Below are 23,725 nucleotides of genomic sequence, written 5' to 3' on the forward strand. Positions count from 1 at the left end.
CTACAGTATTATGAACTAACATGAGGTAAGTGGCAAACAACAACCCAGTCACTCACTATGATTCCTTGTAACCTGGAGTGGGCAGCTTCTCACGTTCATCTCTTTCTGCACCTACTCTATTTACCTCTGCACTGAAAGCCAAGGGTAATACAGGGGTTTTAATTTGAAATTTAGCTCCACTGAAAACAGAATCAAATTCAGACCTAGAGTAGAATCAGAGCAACCCTGTGAAATACCATTCCCAGTTTTAATTTGGCACACAGCTTTCAGTACATTGCTCTGCAGATGTAACCTACTATTGACAAGAAATACAACCAGTAGACTTAAGTTCAAATATCAACACTAATTAGGTTTGTCAGAAAGAAATTTTATCTCTGAACCGATTTAAATTCAATCACTGCAGCAATTAGAACTTGTTCTATATATATATACAAATCTATTTTAAATTCATTTATTTAAAATAATCAATATTCTTCAAGGATTGAACTGCATAGCTGTGACTTGTATGGCCATTTAAACACAGGAACAAAAGACCACTAGTGGTCCCTTTTGTCTTGTCAAATTTCAGGCTTTTATTCTTTACTTCTCTAATCAGTGGAGAGAAGGACACTTTTCAGATGGTGAAAACACCATCTGGACCTGCCTGTCCCTTTCCTATGTCTGGCAATCCATTTAGAAAGTGTGTTCCTAATAAAGACACTGAAACATTTGGTCCTCCAGAAGTTTCAAATTTTAGTTTAAAATTGACTTAATTCCTTAGACTTATCTGAAAATTATGTTTCCAAGAATGAAGTCACTTATAAAAAATAATGCACTAGAAGCTATATATAACATACTGACTCATCAGACATGGATGATTATACATAAAATAATTTTGTATCTGTATTTTGAGATCTGTTAGGGGTTGCTCGTTTCTTATTACCCATTTCTACATGTGGAAATATGAATGCAGGCCAAGGCAACCAAACTCTCCTATTTTTCATAGTTAAGGATAAAACTCTGGCATTTTACAATCATTGATTCTGAAGGAATATTTAAAATTAATATTTCTGTTCTGCTGGTTTTTGTGTTATAAATGTATAACTTCATAACTCTTCCTAACAGTGGATAAGACTATTTTGAAATACTTAATGACATAAAATGTTATAAATCAATGGTTCAGTTTATATGGAAGCTACTTTGATATCATTTTTACATTGCACAGAACAACAGAGAACATACTAAGTACATGATGTTCAGACACTGCACACCAGATAATATCGCTATTTTAGGAAGAAATTGTTTTCATGGGGAAAACCACAAAAGACTGCATGAAAGATTAAGAGTATCTTGCAATGTGTGATTCATTGGTCATTACATTAGGGATTATATTAGTATTTTAAAAACCCAAACAAAGAGTAACCAGACTTTGATTCTAATAACAAAACCAGCTAAGTTGACATTCAAGTAATTTTTTAGGCAAAACCAAAACTGTATTCAGTAATATTAGAGATATTAAATAATGAAATATATTCTCAAATAATGGTTTAATTATCAGAAAATACATTATGTGCATACTAGAACTACTACTGACATCACACATCTAAAATAATATTCTTCATACCCAGATGGGTTAAATTTATGGCTATAAATTTGGGTCTTTTCTCAAGTGTCAGAACTATCTCCAGCTGCCTCATTTTGTGTGCTAATACACGATTTAGCTGAAACAGTGTAAAAATAAATGTTGCTAGAAAACTCATTTAAGTGCCATTTATTTCTAAATTGTTTCAAGCAAATAAATTATGCCACTTAGACAGTAATTTCTATTGATGAAATTAGCTCAAATCTGGTTGCATGGAAAAAAAAATGCAAGACAAAAAAACTAGGTGGCTCTGCTTTTTGACCACTCTTTCACTTGCTGCATCAGTTTTCTCAAGAGGTGTGATTCTCAGGGTGTTACACAAGATCCTTCCATAAAAGCAGAAAAAGGCAACTCTCAAATATAATTGGTTTCACTATTTCCAGATGTGAGAGATTTGAGAGGAGCTATTATGAGATTCTTATAAGTTTTATGCAGTTATGAAAGGGAGCTATACGATCTATTTTAGACCTCTAATTAGAGTGCATCCAAGAAGCACTAAAGATTAGGAATGCAAGATTCCCTCTGCAGACAAAAGAAAGCAAAGCACTTTCCTGTACTCCATTCTGCAAATAACTTGAACTAGTTAAGGAAAGAAAAATAGTGCCACATTCACCATCCCTTTCAGAGGTATTCAGTGCTGAAAAAACCTCCTAAAATAGAAAGAAGGACAAATAGCATTTGTGACTATCTTCTGAGCATTTCAACTGATTTATTTTCTCCCTCACAGCAATAGGCTCAGATTTAATGTACCTCATTTATTTTAGGTTACTGAAGCAAAAAAAGCCTTAAATTGGAAAGCTTCAATACAGAATCAGATAGGTGTCTATTTCAGAGTGTTATAAAGGGTGATATTTGAACTGCTATGGATTGCCCATGCTTGCTGAATCTCTCAGAAAAGTTTTAATGTACTGTTGCTTTTTGTAATAAAGCAAACAGGACTTAAGTGACTCTGTTTCCCATACACCTCAGATTCCTCTCCCCCATCTCTTCTCTTCTCAACACTAAATCCCCTGCTTATTTTCAGCAATATTTATCAGGGAAAAGGAGATACAATAGGCTTTATAAAACAGCCAGGAGAGAAATTACATGTGCCCCATTTGCACAAAATTTCAGTGTCAGCTTGACTGTATTGGATTACAGAATATTCATACAGCAGCTCAGCTGTAAGGGTAAACAAGGATTCTTTGGCACACAGAATCATTTTTTACGCCTTTCATATACTTGCAAGAGCTGAAGAGATTTTTTTTTATCCGATACTTTAGAAAACATTAAATGTTATAATTTCATCACTTTGTGAAAATAGGAAACAAAAATTATTAGTTAAAAAAACAAAGAGAAAAGGACTTTCCAAAGAAATTTGCTAGATGTCCATTTGAATTGGTACCGTGTTCACTGCATATTAAAAGTGACCAGTCCAGGGCTAAGGTCTAAAGGTTTTCATTTCTCATCACTGATTTTATATTTAATTATAGAGAAGAACATGGGCTTGTGCTGTTGTTCTCACAAAACAGTATGGAACCTATGTATTATTTATGGAAATAAAAAACTCCCAGTACTTTTACTGTTAGTCTGGTGAATGAGGAAGCAACTGAATGTCCCCACACTTCAAAGACAGCTCTCTCATTCTTGGCAAAAGAAATTTTCCAACTGATCTGAGCTGGGTCAGGAACTGTCTCAGGAGAAAGTCGGATTGGGTTGCTGGTATCCAGTTGGAATGGAAGGAATTGGAAAAGATACTACACTGAAGAAACAAATAACTGCATTTGGTTGAAGTGCCAGGAGGTTCTTAATGCTTTAGAAAGCAGGAAAACACACCATGACACCTTAGAGTATTCATAGTAGTTCTATTTTTACTTTCAGTAAATGGAAAGCAAATTCAGCTGTCCCTCAGAAAATGTGGTTAATACCAGTAAAAGCCATTCTGGTTTTGATGCTTCCCAATATTGCAATCCTGAAGTTCTGACATAAAAATGTATCAATGTGATAAAACACATAAATTTATTATTGACACCTTTTCCCACATGTAAGTTTGTTTGGGTTCCTCTTTTATTTTTCGGCTTTTTTTTTCTCTTTTTAAACATTTATGCAATTTGCTTTATGATTTTGTTCTGAAAACTATGTGAAAGCTGTGTCATTAGAACAACTTTTTGGAAAGTAGAGTACACTTGTAGAGGAACACTTTTTCTTCCTGGACATTTAAAACCACATTTATATGAAAAGCTTTTGTCTTGCTGACTGAGCATTAACATTCTGAAAGACAGGCATTGCAAGTAAAGATAGAATTGCTCTTTATAGACATGCTGTTTCATCATAGTGTAGGTTGTTACAAATGCCATGTCATGAAAAATCCTCTTCATTTCTTCCAAGTCTGTGATTGAGAACATTACAAGATTAGAAAAAGTGAGATATTTTCTGTTTCTAATACAAGATGTGTTTCTGTGGCCTAGACTGTCTAGTGCCATGCTTTTTTCCTTCCTATTTGTCATCAGTATAGTTTCAGACAAATTTAACATTTCCAGCTAGTCTGGTCTTGTCAGGATATCATTTTATAAGAGTAATTTTGGAAGCACAGGGTAAGGATGGAAATATGCTTCTCATGTGCAACAATCCATTCATATAAAGTAATTATGCTGGAAAGATTAAGGATGTGAAACGTGTCCCCTTCACAACAAGAATGGGATAGACAAGGTGCAAGGGTGGAGTTTAGTGGTGGAAGTCTTGTACCTGTAACTCTCATAGTCATTTGCACTTCTGAAAATATACAATCTTCACTTTTCTTACTCCTCTATTTCTCTTCCCTATTTCTCTTCTGTAGTTATTATGTTCTTTAGCACTATATTTTAACAATAGAACTACCTAGATGCTACAAGAGATCTTGAAATTATTTTGTTCATCATGACATCACTTGAGTAACAAAATATAAGAGGCTACTGAAAATTGCTTCTAAAGCTTAAAACTTGACAAAATTTCAGGATTGATCCAAAATTTCAGATAATTAAAAACTGAGGATAATTTTTTTGCTTCAGAAATATGTTTTGGTTTGTTTTCTGTAATAATATCATAAGCTTGATTTTAAGTGCAAATATAAAATCCTGTAGGAACTATTGAGGATTTAACAAGTGTACAAACTTGCCCCTTAGTGTGGAACAGCAGTGCTATCAGAAAGAAATTAAATTTCTGTGGAAAATTTGATTTATTTCTGGGAACTTTTTTACTTTCTTGCTAATACAGAGAACAGCTCTTGACTCTTGCCTCATAATCCCAGCACACAGGCCTGTGACAGTCAGACAGTGCCATAATTTAGACCCTTTCCTGTCAGGTGTCCACACTGTTTATGTAGATGCCAACTCTGATACTTGATTTGTTATTCAAGGACTTATCTGCAAAAGAGTTTCCCAGATCAAGAGAAGTATTTGTGATCCCTGCAGCAGAAGAGCAAGCCCTGCAGCTGGACTGAGCCTGGCTGGAAGATATATCCAAATATTCATCACCAGCTCCAGAGATATTCCGTGTCATGTGGCCTAAGACAGCATTGTCTTATGTGCCAAAGAAAACACTGGTCTGTCAAAAAGGAACAATTCAGGGTTTTTTGCACAGCCAAACTATTGGAACACTCCCTGCATTATTTTGTTGCCACAAACTTTGCTTGCTAAGCCTGAAAAACCTATCAGGAAACACCTGCTTTCAGGAGCAAACTGTTCTGTTATTACATTTAATTTATTGTGCCATTCACAGACTCTCTCTGGAAGCCATGAATTAGCCATGATAAATGAACATCAAGTTCAAATATTCAAGTGCTGTGCAAATTGCTACAATTCTCTAAGCATTAAAACAGATTAAATAAAATCACTGTTCTCAGCTCAAGAATATGTCAAAATTTAATAGCTAGAAAACCAGCTACTATCAAACTAAGAAACACTTTTGCAAGCATTCTTTCTCATTAACTTCACTTTAGAAAAATAATTCATTGAATAAATAATTATGTATATCTTAATTAAATATAAACAATCAATTTCATAGACTTGTGAGCATCAAAAAGTTTAGAATGCCTTCATGCTATAAATGTAAAAAAATTCTTCCTCTTTCTTCATTCTTGCTTCTCTTAGAAAGTCATACCAGCATAAAACAGAATATGTAAAGGAGTCATAAGATGTCTCATAACCTTTAATAGAGCACCTAGAAGCATTATTTTCAATGACAGTTCATATAAACTGACATATCAACCGTATCAGGCTGGGGAAAAACCTAATAATATTCTTCCAATTAATTCTAACCTCTTAGCTTTACTTGTAATTATTTCACTCAGCTCCTAAAACTCAGCTTATTAAGATCCATCCATCATGGTGTGGGTCACACAGTGTTTCTACTATTGGGCTTTCTGGTCTTTGTCTTCCTTTCAGTAAGAGAACCTCGCCTGTACTGAATGCAAAAAGGGGAAACTTGTTTTAAAATGAAGAATAAAGCTAAACTGCAAAATAATTACTATAATTTGAGATTATTTCATTTATTTATTTATTTAGAATTTAGTCTGCTGCTTCCCAGGAAGAGACACTCCTCATGCTCATCATTTGTGAGATTGAGTTGAAATGTTTACCTGTACTTCACATCTTACTTACTGTTGCACAGAGTGTCTGTTTTTATTTCCACCTTTTTCTTTGAGTGAACATACCTATTTATATGATGTTATTGCTCCAGTAATTTGATATATTCCAGGTGGGATTGATACAATATCAGGTTGTGATTATTTATGTTTAAAAAAGCATATCCACAAAAAACCCAGCAGAAATTAGCAACATTACAATTATTCACCACAAAAGACACAAACAGAAGGCCTGCAGCTCCCCTGACAGTTCAAGCAACCATTCCCAGGAGACACACATCAGCAGAAAAATTAATAAATGAACTATTAAATCATATCTGAAACATGATTTCTGCTGTAATTAAAGCAGGTAATCACCTCCATATATGTTTCTCTATTTATAAACATATTTGAAATATAAAGTGTTGAAATGTCCAGATAGGTAATTGCTTTTCTGAAAATACTGTTGGTGGCAAAAGGAAGCACATCTTTGATATATAATTGTCTTATTTAATCAGGACAAAAGCAGGGAAAAACTGCAATTCAGATAGCTTCAACTAGATGCAGGCAGCAAAGTCTCTGCATTTCCCCAAGAGTTACTGCTCCCACTATCTAATTTGATGATTAACACTGAGTTGTAATTGGAACCAAAATCCCAAATCCCCATCTGGATCCTGCTGACAGTAGTATGAACACAGTTCAACACCTGCCTGTTTTATTTATATAAGAACTATCACTGATGTGTTTAAATGTCTGCAGTAATTCCCACCTGTCCATCCTGACTGTTGTTGATCCCTGCCTCTGCTGCAGGGATCGATCAGCAGCGTGGGGAAGTATTTGGTTCCTTCCGAAGCAATACCTGCTGCTCACTCAGCAATCCCATCAGTCAATCCATCTCTGCTTATTCACAGCTGCTCCCTCCTTTTTTTCTTTCTTGGCCAAAGATCACTTGTACACTTTACAACCCAAGACTATCCCTTACGTCTAAAAATCAATCACCACTCTGGTTCATTCTGTAAGTAAATTAAAAAAAAAATAATCAATTTTGTGTTTAAGGTTGCTTATAATCTGGGGTTTTAAAAGGTTCTTAATACATCTTAAAGGATAAAAGACTGCTTTTTCAAAATTCAGACATCACTTGCGGCTACTCTCTGCAGGTACAAAAATAAGTTAATTAATAATTAACTGTAATTGCTAATGAATTTGAAGAAAAAAAGCCCACTCATTCAGAGGGGGAAATGTCATGTTTTTACAGGGAATTGAAAATAGTTGGATGAAAACCTCCACCCCACCAGAAGAAAATCTGGAGGTATGCTTTAACTACCACAAGTTTTGGCACACCTGTAAGAGTGTACAGGCTGAATCCTGTCTGTGGTCTCACACTGCACTGAAGTGAGCTCACACGACTGATGTTGGTGGCCAAGCCTTCCACCCCTTTCCTTAGGGAAAGTGCTCAGTGTAGTACAATGGAAGAACATCACCTGCCTAATTCCAGGCAGGAAGTTGGCAACAGGTCCATGGACCATGCCTTGCTCTAACCACTCTTGGTACATGCTCTGCAAGGCAGCGTCAGCAGAGTCACTCCTAATAAGTGTCACTCTTAATAGTCACTCTAAACATCTCATGTACATCAACTAAAAAAAAAAAAAAAAAACCAAACCAAACAGCTTTGGGTAAATATTCCTGTAAAAATACAAAGAGGTAGTAAAGACAGTCAGGATTTCTAATGCATCCTGGTTTCTGTTTCCAATGCAGGAACAACTCTTGAGCTCGACTAGAGAAGATAACTTAGTCATAGTTCTGCTTCAAAGAGGGTTGTTAAAACCATGTTTTAGAAATCCCAAACACTAATTTACAGTAAGACCTTGAAAGGCCCTCAAAATATAGTGCACAATCACACTATTCTCCCACCTTTTTCCTCCCATGCTGTCACCCAACTTTTACAGCCCTGAAGCAGACACAACTTATAGCTATATATATTCCTCTGTAAATTAGTGATCCTGTTAGTTTTCCTTAATCTTGGCAAATGTGTAGCTCAAGACCTTTCATTAATATTTATTAACTATTCTTTTCTACATTGAACACTTAATTATTTAAATCCCTAACATATAATTCTATAACTACAGGTTTTATGAGGTGCATTTTTCTTCCCACTGTTCTGGAAGTGAAATAAAGAAAATGTTAAGTCCAAATTCCAAACCTAAGATCTTTCAATGCAATAAAGAAACAACCCAGTTTAAAAAATACAGTGAATATCTTATCATCTCACAAAAATAATCCAGATATATATTAAAGAAAAATATGTGGATTAAAATATTGTGTATTTGGATTTCAATCATTAAAAAAAACACACAAAAAAAAAAGAAGAAACAGCTTATCACTGATATACTGTGATTATAATTGACTTTTGAAGTCTTTTTAGTCTCCAAAAAGTCCTTTTGATCTTCCACAAAGAAGGCTAGGGTTTTTTTGAAAAAAACATTTTCCTCTAAAACAATAATAAATAAACAGTTTCCCCATTGTTTTTCCTATCACTATAAATTCCTAAATTAAATTGTGAGAAATTCCTAAATTAAATTATGAGAAATTCTTAAGTAAAATGTGAAGAAAGGCAGAACTTATGCAAAAACACACTCATCACTGGTCCAGGAGTTATCTGATATTTAGGGGGAAAAGAAAATCAAGCTATTTATCCGAAGACAATTTTCTCATTCTAAACATCGAATAAATGATGAAAGGACCAGCTCAGAGTTCCCTTTCGTACTTTAGGAATAAGATGCCTAGTCACATATCATAACTAGCTATTGAGTGAGATGGAAGGCAAAAAGAAAAGGCCACTGAAAAAAGCTGTAACAATGAATTTCAGGTCTATTCTGCTCAGATGAATCCTTCTGTATTTCTATTGGTTTAAAAAAGAGAAAAAAACCAAAATATCCTAGACTCCTAGTCATCAGAAGTAAGGCCTGAGGAGAAAGTGAATTGAGTGCTGGCACTCTGGAAGCTGTTTTCTCTTCAAAAGATCAACAGGGAAGACAACATATTTCTTCATAACACAATTGTCTTCAGCTGTCCTTGAAATGAAATGATTGACAGCCAGCATTAAGCTTTAGGATGCTCAGACATTATTTAATGTCAAGTTCAATGCTGAATGCACTAGTATTTTAAGAACAACACCTGTTCCAAAGTCTTTGAATACTACTATCAGTCCCAGAAAACAGAAGGAGCCAGCAGCTCTTGGCAAGATAAAGTCCAAAAGAAGAATTTTTTTTTTTACTGTTAAGGAAGTCTCTCTGCTCTCTGAGATTCGAGAATGTTTTGCTTGTTTCTTTATCTTGCTCAGCCTCCCCTTCCCCCCCCCTCCCTCCTTCCCTTGCCATCCTTTCTTTTTTCCTTATTTCTTATTTATTTATTTTTAGAATGAGTGGGCATGAAACAACATTACTCTGTGAGCAGGTTGTTCTTTACCTGCTTTTTAGGTTTAGTCACTTTAACACAAGGTAAGGTGAGCCTGCTTGTGATAATGCAAAACTGCTGTAGCAACTGCCTTTATTAACCTTTTCCAGGCTACAGCATGTGTAATCTTGTCTTTCCTTCAAAAATTCACTCCTCAAAATAGTGCTGGGAGCAGTGAATGCTCTGTAAATCCATATCTTGCCTGATTTCTTTTAAAATATTTGTGTACATCTATTTAGTTACACTTCTACATGTACTTGAGGCAGAGTTTTTGTTCTATTTCTATTCTTTATTGCCCTGAAAAATACTTTGAGCAGCTTTCCTTTACATCCAAAAAGACTGGGAGTGTGTGTGAAATTGCTACCTGCACAAATAAAATAAAAAATGATAAAATAGAAGTCGAATGTACAAATGTGATGATAACAATAAGAGAAATATGTTTGCAGGATAAATCTATTTACTCATTGAAATGTGTAAACATATAAGAAAGTGGTATATATTTGGGGAAGGGAAAAAGGGGACATTTACAGAAAGTCTCTAGTGGCAATCCAGATAATCATCTAAGGTTTAGAAACACTGAAAAATTTCTTCCACTCACACAAAGTATACGTTCATTCATATATATGTAACTTCAAACATACAGATTTGTTTTGATCACTGCACTGTGTATCAGGTTTCTACACAAAAACAAAGCAGAAGACAATATTCTTTTGTACTCAGGAAAAAAAAACCCTCGTTTAATGACTATTTTAACTCTTAAATCTCAAATACTTGCTTTGAATTCAAATACAGGGTTTATTTGTGAAGTAATGATGTGTGTTATTAGTCCAACTTTATAATACTAATCTGAGATTATTGTGATTATTGAATTATATAGACTCTGAATGGAAGACCTGCAGAATTATCATCCTGTCTTATTTCTGTCTAGTAAAAAAATAAGAGAACATAACCCCAGAATGTGAATATATCAGTATTTTCTCTAGCAATAACATGGACACTGAATAAAACATACAGTAATGACCATTTGTTGTGATTTTAAAGTGGTTGCACATTAAAAATAACACCTCAACATATTTTTGTTTGTTTCAATCAGATCTTTTGGATCAGAACTCAAAAATTAAGAAACATGTTTTAAGATGCCTTGAAACCCTTCCAATTCCATCTTTCAGGTCCAATTTCAGCTCAAATCAAAATCAGAAGTTACTATAACTACTGAAAGTAAAGATAACCAGATAAACTGACCTTAAATTATGAAGTTCTACACCCTGAAACTTGTGCCAAAAGAAGAGGAAAAGATTCTCTAGGTAGCTGCCTAGTCTAGCCACTTGGTTACTTCCAGAAAAGAGCAAAAATACAATACAGGCTTCAAAATCCAATCCTTCGTTTACATAAAAAAAATCATATTTACCCTTTTCAGTAATGGAGCTACAGCAAGGTGCAGTGCTGGTCACATCTTTCAGAGAAAAGTAGAGATGGGCAAGGTCTGATTTTTTGGGGCTCTGAGCTCAGAACAGGCAATATTCTTTCCAGTGTTGACTGTATATTTTTCAGTGACAAATTATTAATTCACAACACTACATTATTTACTTGTTCAAGATATGAGTAAAAGTACTAAACAATTCTGCATTAACATAGGAGCAACAATAGAAGCATCTTTGGGAATTTTCCTCTGGCTAACTCACTTTATCTCTACAACAAAGAACTAGACCAACTTCCCTGCCCTTATTCCTTCAGACGGACAGTTTGGCAGACCATCAGATTTTCCACTGTCACTGCTTTGAAGTCTCTTTGATCAGTGCTTATCATAGCTTGAGTCACCATTCCTTGGTCACAGGATTTTAAAGAATTGCAGAACCAACTCAGTTGGAAAAGACCTCTGAGATCATCGAGTCCAACCTATGACTGAACACCACCATGTTTACACCAAGTGCCATGTCCAGTCTTTCCTTACACATCTCCAGGGATAGTGTAGAATTTCTTTCTAATGCCCAACCTAAACCTCCCCTAGGATGGCTTGAGACTCTGTCCTCTCATCCTGTCACTGGCTGCCTGGAAGAAGAGACCAATCCCCACCTGGCTACAGCCTCCTTTTAAGCAGTGCTGGAGAGTGATAATGTTTCCCCTGAGCCTCCTTTTCTCCAGGCTAAACAACCCCAGCTCCCTCAGCTGCTCCTCATAGGACATTCTCTGCAGACCCTTCACCAGCTTAATTGTTCTGCTCTGTACCCACTCCAGCACCTCCATGTCCTTCCTGAATTGGGGGGCCCAGAACTGGACACTGTACTCCAGCTGCAGCCTCACCAGTGCTGTGTATGGGGCTATGATGGGGGCTATCCTACTGCCCCACGATTCCAGATCCAGGCCAGGATGCCAGTGGCCTTCTTGGCCACCTGGGCACACACTGGCTCTTGTTCAGCCAGCTGTCACCCAGCAGCCCAAAGTACTTTTGTGCTGGGCAACTTTCCAGCCACTCTGCTCCCAGACTGAAATTGGAGCATATTTTGTCTTTGTAAGGTGGATCATTCTGGTCCTGGAGTCAGATCCAAAGCTTCCTTCCCCTGGAAGCTCAGTTATTGCTTCCCTACATCTGACACTGCTGCAATTCCTTGAGCCTGCTTGAGGGAGAACCCCTAGGCAGCCAAGAAGCACTTTTCTGCTTTCAAAGTTTCTATGATACTATTAAGCAGCACATTGACTGCTGTAGAGAGAATAGGATTCACCCTGAATGAGACAGAATTTGACAACAAAGTTGCAGAAAGTGTTAGTTCATTTGGCTCAACTTAGCAGACATCACCAGTTTGTTTGTGAGACAGAAAAGCAAGTGATGGGGGTAGCTGGGAAAGAATGGGGGAGGAATCTGACCCTGCAATCTGGAAAGATCACTGTATACAAAGGCTTTCAGCTCTGTACCAGCTGACAATGATGCAAAAGAGACAACCTGACACTACCCACAGTGCCAGCAGAAGTATGCTGACATCACATTTGGTATGCTTAAATCTGAATGTTCTCATCAGGTACCTTTCAATCACACCTTAAGGGTAACTAAAACAATCAGAAAACTGATTCCATTTTATCAGGAAGAAAAAAATCTCCAAACACTTATGAAAATTGCTGCTTAACTGCAAAAATCCTTTTGTTAGTACTTGAGCACGATTTTAATTGGAAAATATATTTGAATGTAGAAGTTGTTCAGCAAATAGAGAATTAACAAATTATCACCACTGACACTGAGCAAGAAGTTTACTCAGCTTGATCTTCAGGTTAGATGGATAGTGTAAATTTGTCAATGAGAATGTGAAGTACACACTTAATTTGGAATCTGATCACATATGACAGGAGATAATTATATAACTTCAGCTGTCATTTCATAGTATAACCATACATAAAATTGTTGTTCTTAAATGTAAATTAATAAGGCTGTTGTCTGAATCTTTGCTGTTAACTTTGCTCCCTGAGAAAGTCTCACAAATTTTCAGAAATAATCACCTTGGTGTGTATTTAATTTATTTAAATAAATAAACAGTGCATGCAGGATATTTATGTATGTGTGTATGAAAACAATTGAACATAATTTCCTACCGTGCAACTATTTCTGAATGCTTTGCCTAATCTAAATAGGGTTAAGAAGCAAAAATATGCAAATTTTCCATTCAAAAACTTGAAGTGAAATAACTTACTTCAGACATTAATTTTCATAATATTTGGTCATGGGGTTAATTACAGATTTATATTTGAAATATTTTCACATTTGAAAAGGCTATTTTGTCTCAAAAATCTAAAAAGCAAAACAAAAATAAACCAACCAAAACCCCTAAACTGCAAACCACTCATTTGAAAATGCTTAGGCTTGTTTTCCATATAGGCAATAAACACAATGTTAACAGAGGGGGTAAAAAGTCTTTGCATGACTTGGGGCTTACATTTTGGATGGGGGGAGGAAACATTGTGAGAAACCATCAACTTCAGATATCAGGAACACAAAAGATATTTTTGAGTTGGAAGAAGGTGTCAGTATAACAGCACATAGGCAGAGCCAAGAGCTCTGCCATGGGAGTCCAGAGAAGCAAATCTTTAATGCTGCTCTTCCACATCTGCAACACAGGCAGTGGGAAATTTACAGGATACCTCTGCAATCTCCTGCACAGCTAATAGTAACCCCAAAATTAATCTAACTGCTTTCTTTAGATTATATTATTGGTTTTATATGTAAGAAATACTTGTGCATAACATACTGCAAAAATAAAATCTCTACTGGGAGAATTCTGAGCAGCTGAAGAACCTGCCAAGAACTTGTTTTATACATTTTTTGAGATATGCAGTATTTCATAGCATAGTTTATAACTGCTAATTAGACCTAAATCACTGCAATAGTATAGTTTAAAAAGTTCTGTAAATTAAATTTTGAAAATTCCGTGCAAAGCAAAGCATATTTCCTAATATTATCTGGAATCCCTTCTTGCACTTTTGCCCGGAATTAGAATTATCCCTCTTCTGGATTAAAGATGCATTGGTGGATTAGTCTATCACTGATGACAACATAATATATCCTTCCCAGAGGCTTAAACTGAAAAGAGGTCTGTTAACTACAGACTATGTTAAAACAAGAGGAAAAAAATTTAAAACAAACAAACAAAACAAAACAACCCACAAAACAAAACAAAAAAACAAACAAATAAAATTGGACATGAGACAGTATTTTAATATTTAAATATCATCATGTGAGAAGTCAAAGTCTGTGAAACATAACCTCAGGATCAGTGCCATGTATCTATCCTACTCTCAGCACAGACTGTATCCCTGTAAAACTAGTAAAACATGGGAGTGATTCTTGCTAGGATTAGCCATGGGTACTACTTTTATTTTTTGCCACCTGGGCAAGCTCAGGAATACCAGCCACACAGGAAATTTAAATGAAAAAAACTTGGTTTTAATTTTTCTACTTGATGGTCAGATATGTATATCTGACACATTTTGAAAAATTACGCTTTTTTATTTGAATTTTTTTTCCTGTTAAAGAAGTATTAATTTTATATTTAAATTTTGCATTTCCAAAGCAACAAAGCAGATGAGGTGTTTCTCAACTGAAATACTTTCTATTTCTGAAACTTTGTTTCAGATGACATGAAGTTGATTCATCACTTTACTCTAGCACTCTAAAGGAGATGTTATATTATTCTGTATATTAAGAGACATGCCAGCAGTTTTCCATAGAATAGTATCATCCTGCAAAGCTTTTCTAGATGTAAGACCACGTAGTTAATAAAACATCTTTCTGTGTGAAAGTCTTGGAATATTTCTCATGTGAATAATAATGACAACTTCTAAAATACACCTGTTTAATATTAAAGCCAAATTCTGGAAAACTAACTAACAAGAAATATTTCACTGACTATAATAAATAGATAATGAGCTGTACTTTCTGGTGAACTTGAACACATAATTACATTCTTTTTCAATTATATCCCAGGAAAAAGTAGATGAGTTGTTAGCATTAAATTTCAGTGTAAGAGACTGGGGTCTGTTTTTTGTTTAAGAAAAGGTCAGTCTTTCACTTCATGAAGGTCAGTAAAATCATTAGCTTAAAAAGGTAGCTCAATTTGGGTATAGAATCCAGCTAAGAAATAAGCTTTCTACCACACTTGCCTGTTGGTGTCACTGAGAAGATGGGGATTAGACATTTTTCTGGTGTTTTATTTAATAAGAGACCTGGATGTCATTACTTATGTTGCTTGCTAAACTGAATCTTTGAAGAACAGTGTAGAATATATGAAATGTTTGTGTGTACAGGTCACAGGCTGTGAGCACCGTCCTTTCAAAGGAAACCATTGTGAAGGGGGAGGGTCCTGAGCACAAAGGGAAGAACTGCTTTTCTGGCAAATGGCAGTATCAGCAACAAAACTCTAAGAGCCGCACGCTTCAATATGCAGTAAATAGTACTCACACACTTTGTAGAAATAAAAGGTTGGAGAATGGGGGGAAAGGACTTTGAGTTCTGTAGTCAAAGGAGTTTAAAGGTACATCTAAGTAATCTTATGAGAGATTGCTTTATAGTGAACTATCAGTTACACACAACACTGGATCATAATTATCTGGCTATCCTCAGAGTAGCAGAGCAGTTATAATTCTGTGCTTCTCTGCAATTGATCTCTGTGCCTGCATTATTTTCCCGACCTTTTACAACTTACTGATTCGGTAATCACAGTTCAGTTGTCTTAATCACACAGTAATTGAACCATGGAGGAAATGCCAATACTCAATCAGAAGACATCAATCCAATTCAAATTGCAATGTTTTCACTCAAGAAACAGTTAACAGCAACTCAAACCTGAGTTTAATTATTCTCTGCTATTGATGTCTAGATTTCTTAAAAGGGAATTAAAGGGAGAGCAGTCCGTTTTGGCCCAAATCAGCTATCTCCCCGCTCCTTTTATTTGCTTTAGTATGCCCGAGCCCCATTAAAGAAGAAAGTCGAGGCACAGGCGGTGCTCCCTCACGCCCGCCGCGCCGGGGCAGGCAGCGCTGCCGGGGACGGAGGAGAGGAGCGGAGCCCGGGCCGGGACCTGTCCGTGGTGCTGCAGCCGGGCCGGGACCTGTCCGTGGGGCTGCAGCCGGACCGGGACCTGTCCGTGGGGCTGCAGCCGGGCCGGGACCTGTCCGTGGTGCTGCAGCCGGGCCGGGACCTGTCCGTGGGGCTGCAGCCGGGCCGGGACCTGTCCGTGGGGCTGCAGCCGGGCCGGGACCTGTCCGTGGGGCTACAACCGGGCCGCCCCTGCCGGCGCCACGGCCGTGCTCTCCGCCTGCCTGCTTCGCCAACGCCCTGCAGCAGCCGCTGTCACTGCTTACAGAAATTCAGCTTTGAGGGAGATCTCCTACCCCACTCAAGGCTAGGGTGCTTAAGAAAAAGAATTCCCTAAGCCTTCTACCAAAGCCCTGCCCAGGCTCTGAGCGTGCCTTTCCCTGGCGGTCTCTCGGCTGCCCGGGGCAAGCCCCAGTCCAGCGCACAACTTTCCCGCAGGGAGCCGGGCTTCAGCCCCCTCGGAGCCTCCCCGCGGGGGATCGAAGACGGAGGGGACCTCCTCGCCTGCGAAGCTGGGGAGAAGCCAGGCAGGAGAACCGGAGAGGCTGGGAGCTCCCTCGCCTCCTCCTCCTCCCTCACTGCCGGTTTCTGGTAGCAGGGAAACCCACGGGGGGAGGAGGGGAGGGAAGGGGAAGCTCCCCCCGTACGCGCAATGGCCCCCGTGTATCCCCTTCTCCGGGAGCCCGGAGCCCCGGCCCGGACTCACGTGTGCCGTCAAACCGGGTGGCGATGGTGTCGAGGAAGGTGTTCTGGGGTGCCAGTAATCCCTTCATAACCGGCATTTTTCCAGCGCGGTGCGAGGTTCCCCATCAAAGTTTGTCTACGAGGGTGGTTCGAGAAGAAAGTGCTGAGGGCGCCCGGGGGAAGGCGGGGAGGGAGGAGGCGGAGGGACGGGGAGGAGAAGGAGGCTGGGGATGCCGCCGCGCCGCCTCCGGCGCCGGGAGCCCCCGCTCGTCAGCCCCGGCCCGCAGAGCGCTCCCGCCCGGAGCCCGCACAGGTGCGAGCCGCGCCCGGCCGGCAGAGCCCGCTCCCCCTCCCCGAGACCCCCCGAAGGCAGGGGAGGGGGCGCCTGTGGAGAGCCGCCGTGAGGGAGACGGGCTGGGCGAGAGCAGGGAGCTGGGGAAGAGCCACCTTTATCCACCTGTAGCGGAGCCGGGTGGGGCGGGGCAGCGCAGGGAGCGGCGGCCCCGGCGGCTGCGGAGCCTCCTCCGCCCTCGGCCGGCTCAGACACATTCCGGCTCTAGCACCTGGGAAGGGTCCCGGGCATCTCAGCTCACAGCGTCCCTGTTTTATGAGCAACAATATCGCAGGGCTCTTACTTTGCTGAAAGGATACATACACCCTTGATGGATAGCAAAGGCCTCTGGAGGTGCTCATTGGAGAGTGACACTGGGCTATGGATAATGCTCCACTAGTTGTGTGGCCTCAGGCATCATTTGTATGTTGAGGCTATTTCATTTGTTTAAGGAACAGACATTTTTCCGTGATTGCTGATGCATCCTATTACATTCTTTCCACATTTTTCCCTAAAAAATTCCTGATTTTTTTTTCTGTCAGCCAAAGAGAGAATTAATACATACACCAGCCGAGAAGGTCTAATATGTAAATTCAAATAAATAAATATGTACCAATGTACATATATGTACATATATATGTAAAGAAGTGGCATTCCACATTCAGATGAGTAACCTGTTCAGACTGGTACCATGGCTCTTTAAATCCTCCCAGGTGACTCTCCATAGTACAGTCATATGTAGCAGCAGTGGCAAAACTTCTCCATGTTCTTTGAGGACTAAGAGATCCTAGAGAAAAGAAGTGGGAGTACACTCCCTAATCTACAAAGTCACTGTGCAGAGGAAGCCTGTTGGGTTCTTGCTATTTTACAGCGCTGCTATTTGTATTTTTTCACTATTCCTGTTTGTTTAGGATTCTCTCTTTCTCCAGATGGTTAGAACACTTTGATTCCCACTTTTTAGCATAAGCACCACTGAGAGAGGTTGCAAAAGAGAAAAAAGGGTCTTTCTTTACAACAGATAATGAAATACAAAAAACCCCCAGAACCTCAGAAAATGCTGATACACCGGGTTTCTATCACAATATCAAGCCTACCCATGGTAACTTCACCTTGGCTCTGAAGAATGCAGTAGTATTTTGCTGAGATAATGAATCTGTCCAGTTGCCCTTGTGCTAGAAGCCTTTTAGAAGCTAGTTGATATAGAGCTGACAGATCAGTTTTCAGAAGTAGTACATGAACTGAAACACTGCCTGTACAGTACTTTGGAAGTCTCCAAGATATCAAAGTACTATCAGCTTCTTGCTACCCGATAATCTTCAAATTCCTGTCAGAGTTGTCCTTAAAGTGTATATAAGCACTAGCCTTGTCCTTAAAATATACAATTTTTAATACTGAATATCAGCAATTTTTAATTTTTGTTAATATTGTCATATGCTCCAATTCAATATAAGCAGAGTCACAAAATTAATTTCTATTGATAGTTTTCCATTTATCCGCTCTTTCTAGCTGGGTTTGATAGTGCATGTACTCACTTGTGAAATAAAGAAAATTCTGTTTCAATATCTGGAAACCCCTCAAAACCATGAACAGGTTTTCACTTCTGACAAAGTGCTCAGCAACAGACGTTGTTAAGGTAAATCCAAACCTTTGAAACCTCACAAAAGACTTGCCTATGTTGTAGCCTGTCCTCTACAATTGTGTTTCCGTTTGCATTTTTTTCCATGGCCTGCCCAAACACCATTTAAGTAGAGATACAGTGAAGGAAAAAGGAATTAATTCTTAGTCCTACTACAGGCAGTCAGAAGAAGTAAACCCTTATATGTATTTAAACATATTAATGTATTTCTCAATTATGGTCATCACAAAAGGGAAAAGAGACAATATTCTAGGGGAGTAAAGCTGTTATCTGGTAAGACTGCAAGCCCATAAATGGCCACACCAAGTCTGAGATGTAATCATAGTGTTTTGAGGGCTGTATGACAAAACAGCTTCAGTAAGTTTACAGATTTATTAGTAGCTCATGGAAATTTCTTAATCACAAGACTAAAAATGTTTTAATAAAACCCTAGGACTTGGACAAAGATTTCAAACGGTTTGGCAAACACACACCTCAGAAAAGATGGATAAGTGACACAAGAGTTACATGGCATATTCCAGTTCATAGGGGTGAACACAAATTAGTTATTGAAATTCACCACTAGCCAGAGGGATGCAATAGCAATGGCAGTGAAACCTCTACCAACAAGGAAATTCTGCTGATGCACAAGAGGCAGGGATACCAAATTCTTTATAAGGAGAACGTGCTGAAAGCCTCTTCATCTCTGAGGACTTCAGGAAAGATGAAGGAAGTTTACAAGTGCTTTACAAGTATTCACAATCATGGAATGAGTTATAAATTGGTTATGGAAATGGCTCTGTACTATGAACATTTGGTAACAATTAAGCTCCTAAAAATTATGTTTGTGTTCTATATATCACAAAGCAACCACCCAAATACCTCTGAAGTAGAACTAATAAAACATTATAAAAAATAATCTACGTAAAAAAACTCAAACTACAAAATATGAGAAGATGAAGTGCAGTATCCTATTTTACACTTGTATTTAGCATACGCTAGAGACTTTTACTGAGAAGAGCAATCCTCCTTAATAGAAACTTCAGAGACTACAGGTACTTAACAGGTACTTCAGAGACTTAACTGCAAAACACAGAAGCTTAAAGTTGCTCAAAGCAAACAAATTCAACAAGTTGTAATTTTTGTGAGCAAAGAAATAATAAAGAAAAGCAGACAAGAGCTGAGCATAAGTAAAAGGGAAGGAGCATCTAAAAGTTTACAGTCACATCCTGGAAATTAAAATTATTCTTTAAATGAAAAACTCTAGGACTCTGAGTAGTCAAAGACTTTTTTTTTTTAATGTTTAAGGAAAGTAAAAAATACAAACCCAGGTGATTTTTATCTTGTTTCAAGAAACCAGCTTTCAATTTTGTTGTATTAATTCCTAATATCTGGGATATCTGGACATAGTGCCTAATGTAATACTTATTTTTGCTGGCAAGGAAAGGTAAGCAAGAGTTGGAATCTAACTTTGATTTTTGTGTATAAATTTATATCCCATTTAAGTAAATAGTTCACTCCCCATATTCCTGTTTTTTCCACTGTGGAGCATTTTGCTGAATTCAAAAGCATAAATATATGTAAAAATACAGAGATAAGAGTTACAGATAAACAGTTCCAAGCTGAGAAATTAAGGACTAATAGCACTGCTGCTACTCTTTAGGATGTCATTGGCATCCAGAGATTGCAAATGAAGTTTACTCTGAGGTTTACAGTTTAGATATGAAGGACTGTCTAAGAAAATAAGGTTTGCCACTTCAAATTACTCAACAGTATATAAATAAAATCTCAGCCATACATTTCCTCATACTTATCCACAGCTACTTGGGCACTCAAAATAGCACATTACTTTGTGAGGCATGGCATAATCTATATTATTGCTTGTTACCCAGAAATGTGGGCATGGGCACAGTTTTGCACAGAATATATGCAAGGGGCAGCATGTTATAGCATTTTTGGTCATAACTTTTCTATATTTATGATTTAACCAACAGATTTTTTTCCCAAATTTTGTTCTTAATATTCCACAATATCATATTGTGGAATATCACAATATGAATTACCTCATAATGCAAGAAGTTAGGAGTTGCTTCCCTGGCATAACCATTTGACCTCAACTTACCTGCTACAATTATGTAAATGAAAGCAGCCAGTGAAAATCAAATTAACAAGGACTGCTTGCAGCTTACTTTTGTGCTTGAAATTGCCACCCACTTATTTGTTTGTTAACCTTGGCATCCAGTGAAAAAAAAGGAACTATGAAAAAGCCTGAAAATACTAGGAATTGGCAAAGAATGGCAACCTGCTGTTCATCTGCCATGAACAGGCTAATTTAGTCTGAAGTAATGTGTGTTAAGAATATTATCCTGATAAATGATTGTTGTGCTTCAAGAAATGCTGGCCCCTGCCTTTAGTTGTGCATAAACCAAGAACAGAAGTTTTAAAGAACAGAGCTGCATAATTAAAACTCTGACAAACAGGGAAAGTTTGGGGTGCAGTTTAAATGCGAAGCCAGTGCCTCTGGCTCAGGAGGAGACTAAGTTCCTATAAACTTGAAGAAGTTGCAAGCAAACAGAAGAATCTATACATGATGGTACTTCGAATGAAGTTGAAGAGTCAAAGCTCACTTTTTCTCTGCTCCTGGCAGCTCCATTTTGGCAAAACCTTCATTTCTTTTTAGTACTGGTGTTAAAGGACGCAAACCTAATGTTCAGAGACATGCCATTCACTAATGATCTGAAAAAGCTCTGTGGCAGATGCACAAGGTTTAATTACACTGATATCACCATTGTATTAAACTGCAATTTATGCCTTTGTTTCCTTTTGAAATATATAAGTAATCAGGGATAAAGTTTAATTTCATTATACATATTGTTCTACTAAGAAGATTAATGATTTATACAATATTGATTTGTGGTTTTTTATGGTTAGAAAGCTCTTCATACATTCACAGACCCAGGTTTCAGGTGTCCATCGGATTTACAAAGAGAGAGGATGCTGTCTCTTGTTTTCTACAAAGCAGAAAATGAATTAAGAAATACAGGTAGCTCTGTTGTATATCCAAAAAAATGGTTCAATGGTGAATAGACTATCAGATCTCAAAATTAATAATATCATAAAATTTCTGTTTTCCACTTTCCTATCTAAAAGAGTAGAATGATAATTTTCACCTCCAAGGATTGTGTGGATATGGTTAATGTTCACATAACAATAAAATTTCACAAAAACCCCTGATAAACCCAGAAACAAATTAGCAGTTGTTATTTAAGAGTTTGGATAGCATTCAAAAAGTTATTGAACCACAAACAACAAAGAATTAAGAAGACACTCGGTTGCTCTAACATTAATTGAGCACCATCATGTGGGGAAAAAATAATCATTGTTTATTGGAAAAAAGTATTGCATAAAGCAGAAATGTACCTCTATGCACAGAATTAGCATCAAAAGCTGAAAAAACAATATCTATTTTGAATGGAGTTTGGCTTTCATCAGAAAACAAAACCAAAATCCCCAGCAAACTAAAGTCAAAACCATCAAAAATAGTACTACGAATGTTAAAATAAAAAGTAAAACAAAATAACTACCCTATAATTTTGGTGATGAACCTTATAGCTAACTAAATAGGAACAGAATTTTCTTCTTAAAATTGCTGCAGTAAAATAAAGATAAAAAGAAAGCTAAATTCAGAAGAGATTGAGGCTTTGTAATGGCTTACTTTGTATTTCCTGGGTATGAAAGACATCACAAGCCTTTTTATCCTCTCTGTGGCATTAGAGGCAATGCTGATGTTAAAGGATGTTGTAGATTATTCTACATCTCAAAACGTGGCCAATTCACTTCACCTGTTAATGAGGATTGCTACTTTTGTTCCAAATCCTTTCTTTTGAAAAGGAATGAATTCACTTAGTGAATATCAAAATAGCTGTTGAGAATATTCTTTATAGTAATATCAGACCTCACTTTTTAATGACCTGAAGTTTAAAATAATTTCATTATAAAATATAATCCATTACCATTTATCTGCTTGAGTCCAAAGAGTACAATACCAGAATTATTTTTAAGGCAAGACTGTGCTCAGAGAAAAAAAAGGAGAACTCAGTCCAAAAGTTTAAGAGGTGATACCGATTGTATAAGAGACATAGAAAGATGCTTTGAATACAGAATAATCACAAGCACAACTCTAGGTATGGGATTTTCTCTTAAGCCTTAAACATCATCTTCCTACATGCAGATGTAAAAACTGATTCCTCCCACAGATCCCTCCAACTTAATTAAAAATTGTGCTAGCATGCTTCCACACAGATATCCCCTGAACACTGGGAAATAGCTATCTAAATTTCATGATCACACTCTAAATACCATTATTAAAAAGCAACTCCAAAGACAGAACAAATTCCTTCATAAGTATGCCTATTTTAAAATCCTTAAACCAGATCAGTCTGAAATAATTTCTTCAGTTCCTTACCCGATACTTTCAAGCACAATTTATATTGTGCTTAAGCTTCTTCAACATCACCAAAATAACTCGCATGACTCAGCCATATTTTCCCTGACTTGCACCAGTGCAATAAAGAGTAGGATGAGACACGCCAGCTGGTTTTACTTAATTGATATTTCTGACTTGCAGAGCACCACAGATAATGCTGAAAGAATAAAGCAGTACAGCTATGCTGGTCCCTAGCAGTGCTGTGGTGCTGATGTGAATTAAGAATTTAGTGACCATCCATGAAGTGACAAGAGAGCAGGAAGCGACTGCAACATTGTTTGTTGTAAATCACTGCAAGTCACGAAAGACTACTAAGACACAGAAAATTCAAAAGGAAACAGAATAGTACTTTACTTAGATGTCATCTTCAGCTTTTTCA

General features: G+C 37.6%; 1 protein-coding gene across 1 annotated transcript in view; it reads right to left on the minus strand.

Moving 5' to 3' along the window:
* Window positions 1–17,012, minus strand: part of KCNH8 (potassium voltage-gated channel subfamily H member 8) — a 186,389-nt gene extending 169,377 nt beyond the window's left edge. Inside the window, exon 1 of the mRNA XM_063409196.1 lies at window positions 16,937–17,012. Coding sequence (XP_063265266.1) covers window positions 16,937–17,012 — 76 coding nt within the window. The remainder of the gene's footprint in view (window positions 1–16,936) is intronic.
* Window positions 17,013–23,725: the final 6,713 nt, after the last annotated feature.

This window comes from Prinia subflava, chromosome 1 (assembly GCF_021018805.1).
Source record: "Prinia subflava isolate CZ2003 ecotype Zambia chromosome 1, Cam_Psub_1.2, whole genome shotgun sequence".
In the NCBI taxonomy this organism is placed as follows: Eukaryota; Metazoa; Chordata; class Aves; order Passeriformes; family Cisticolidae; genus Prinia; species Prinia subflava.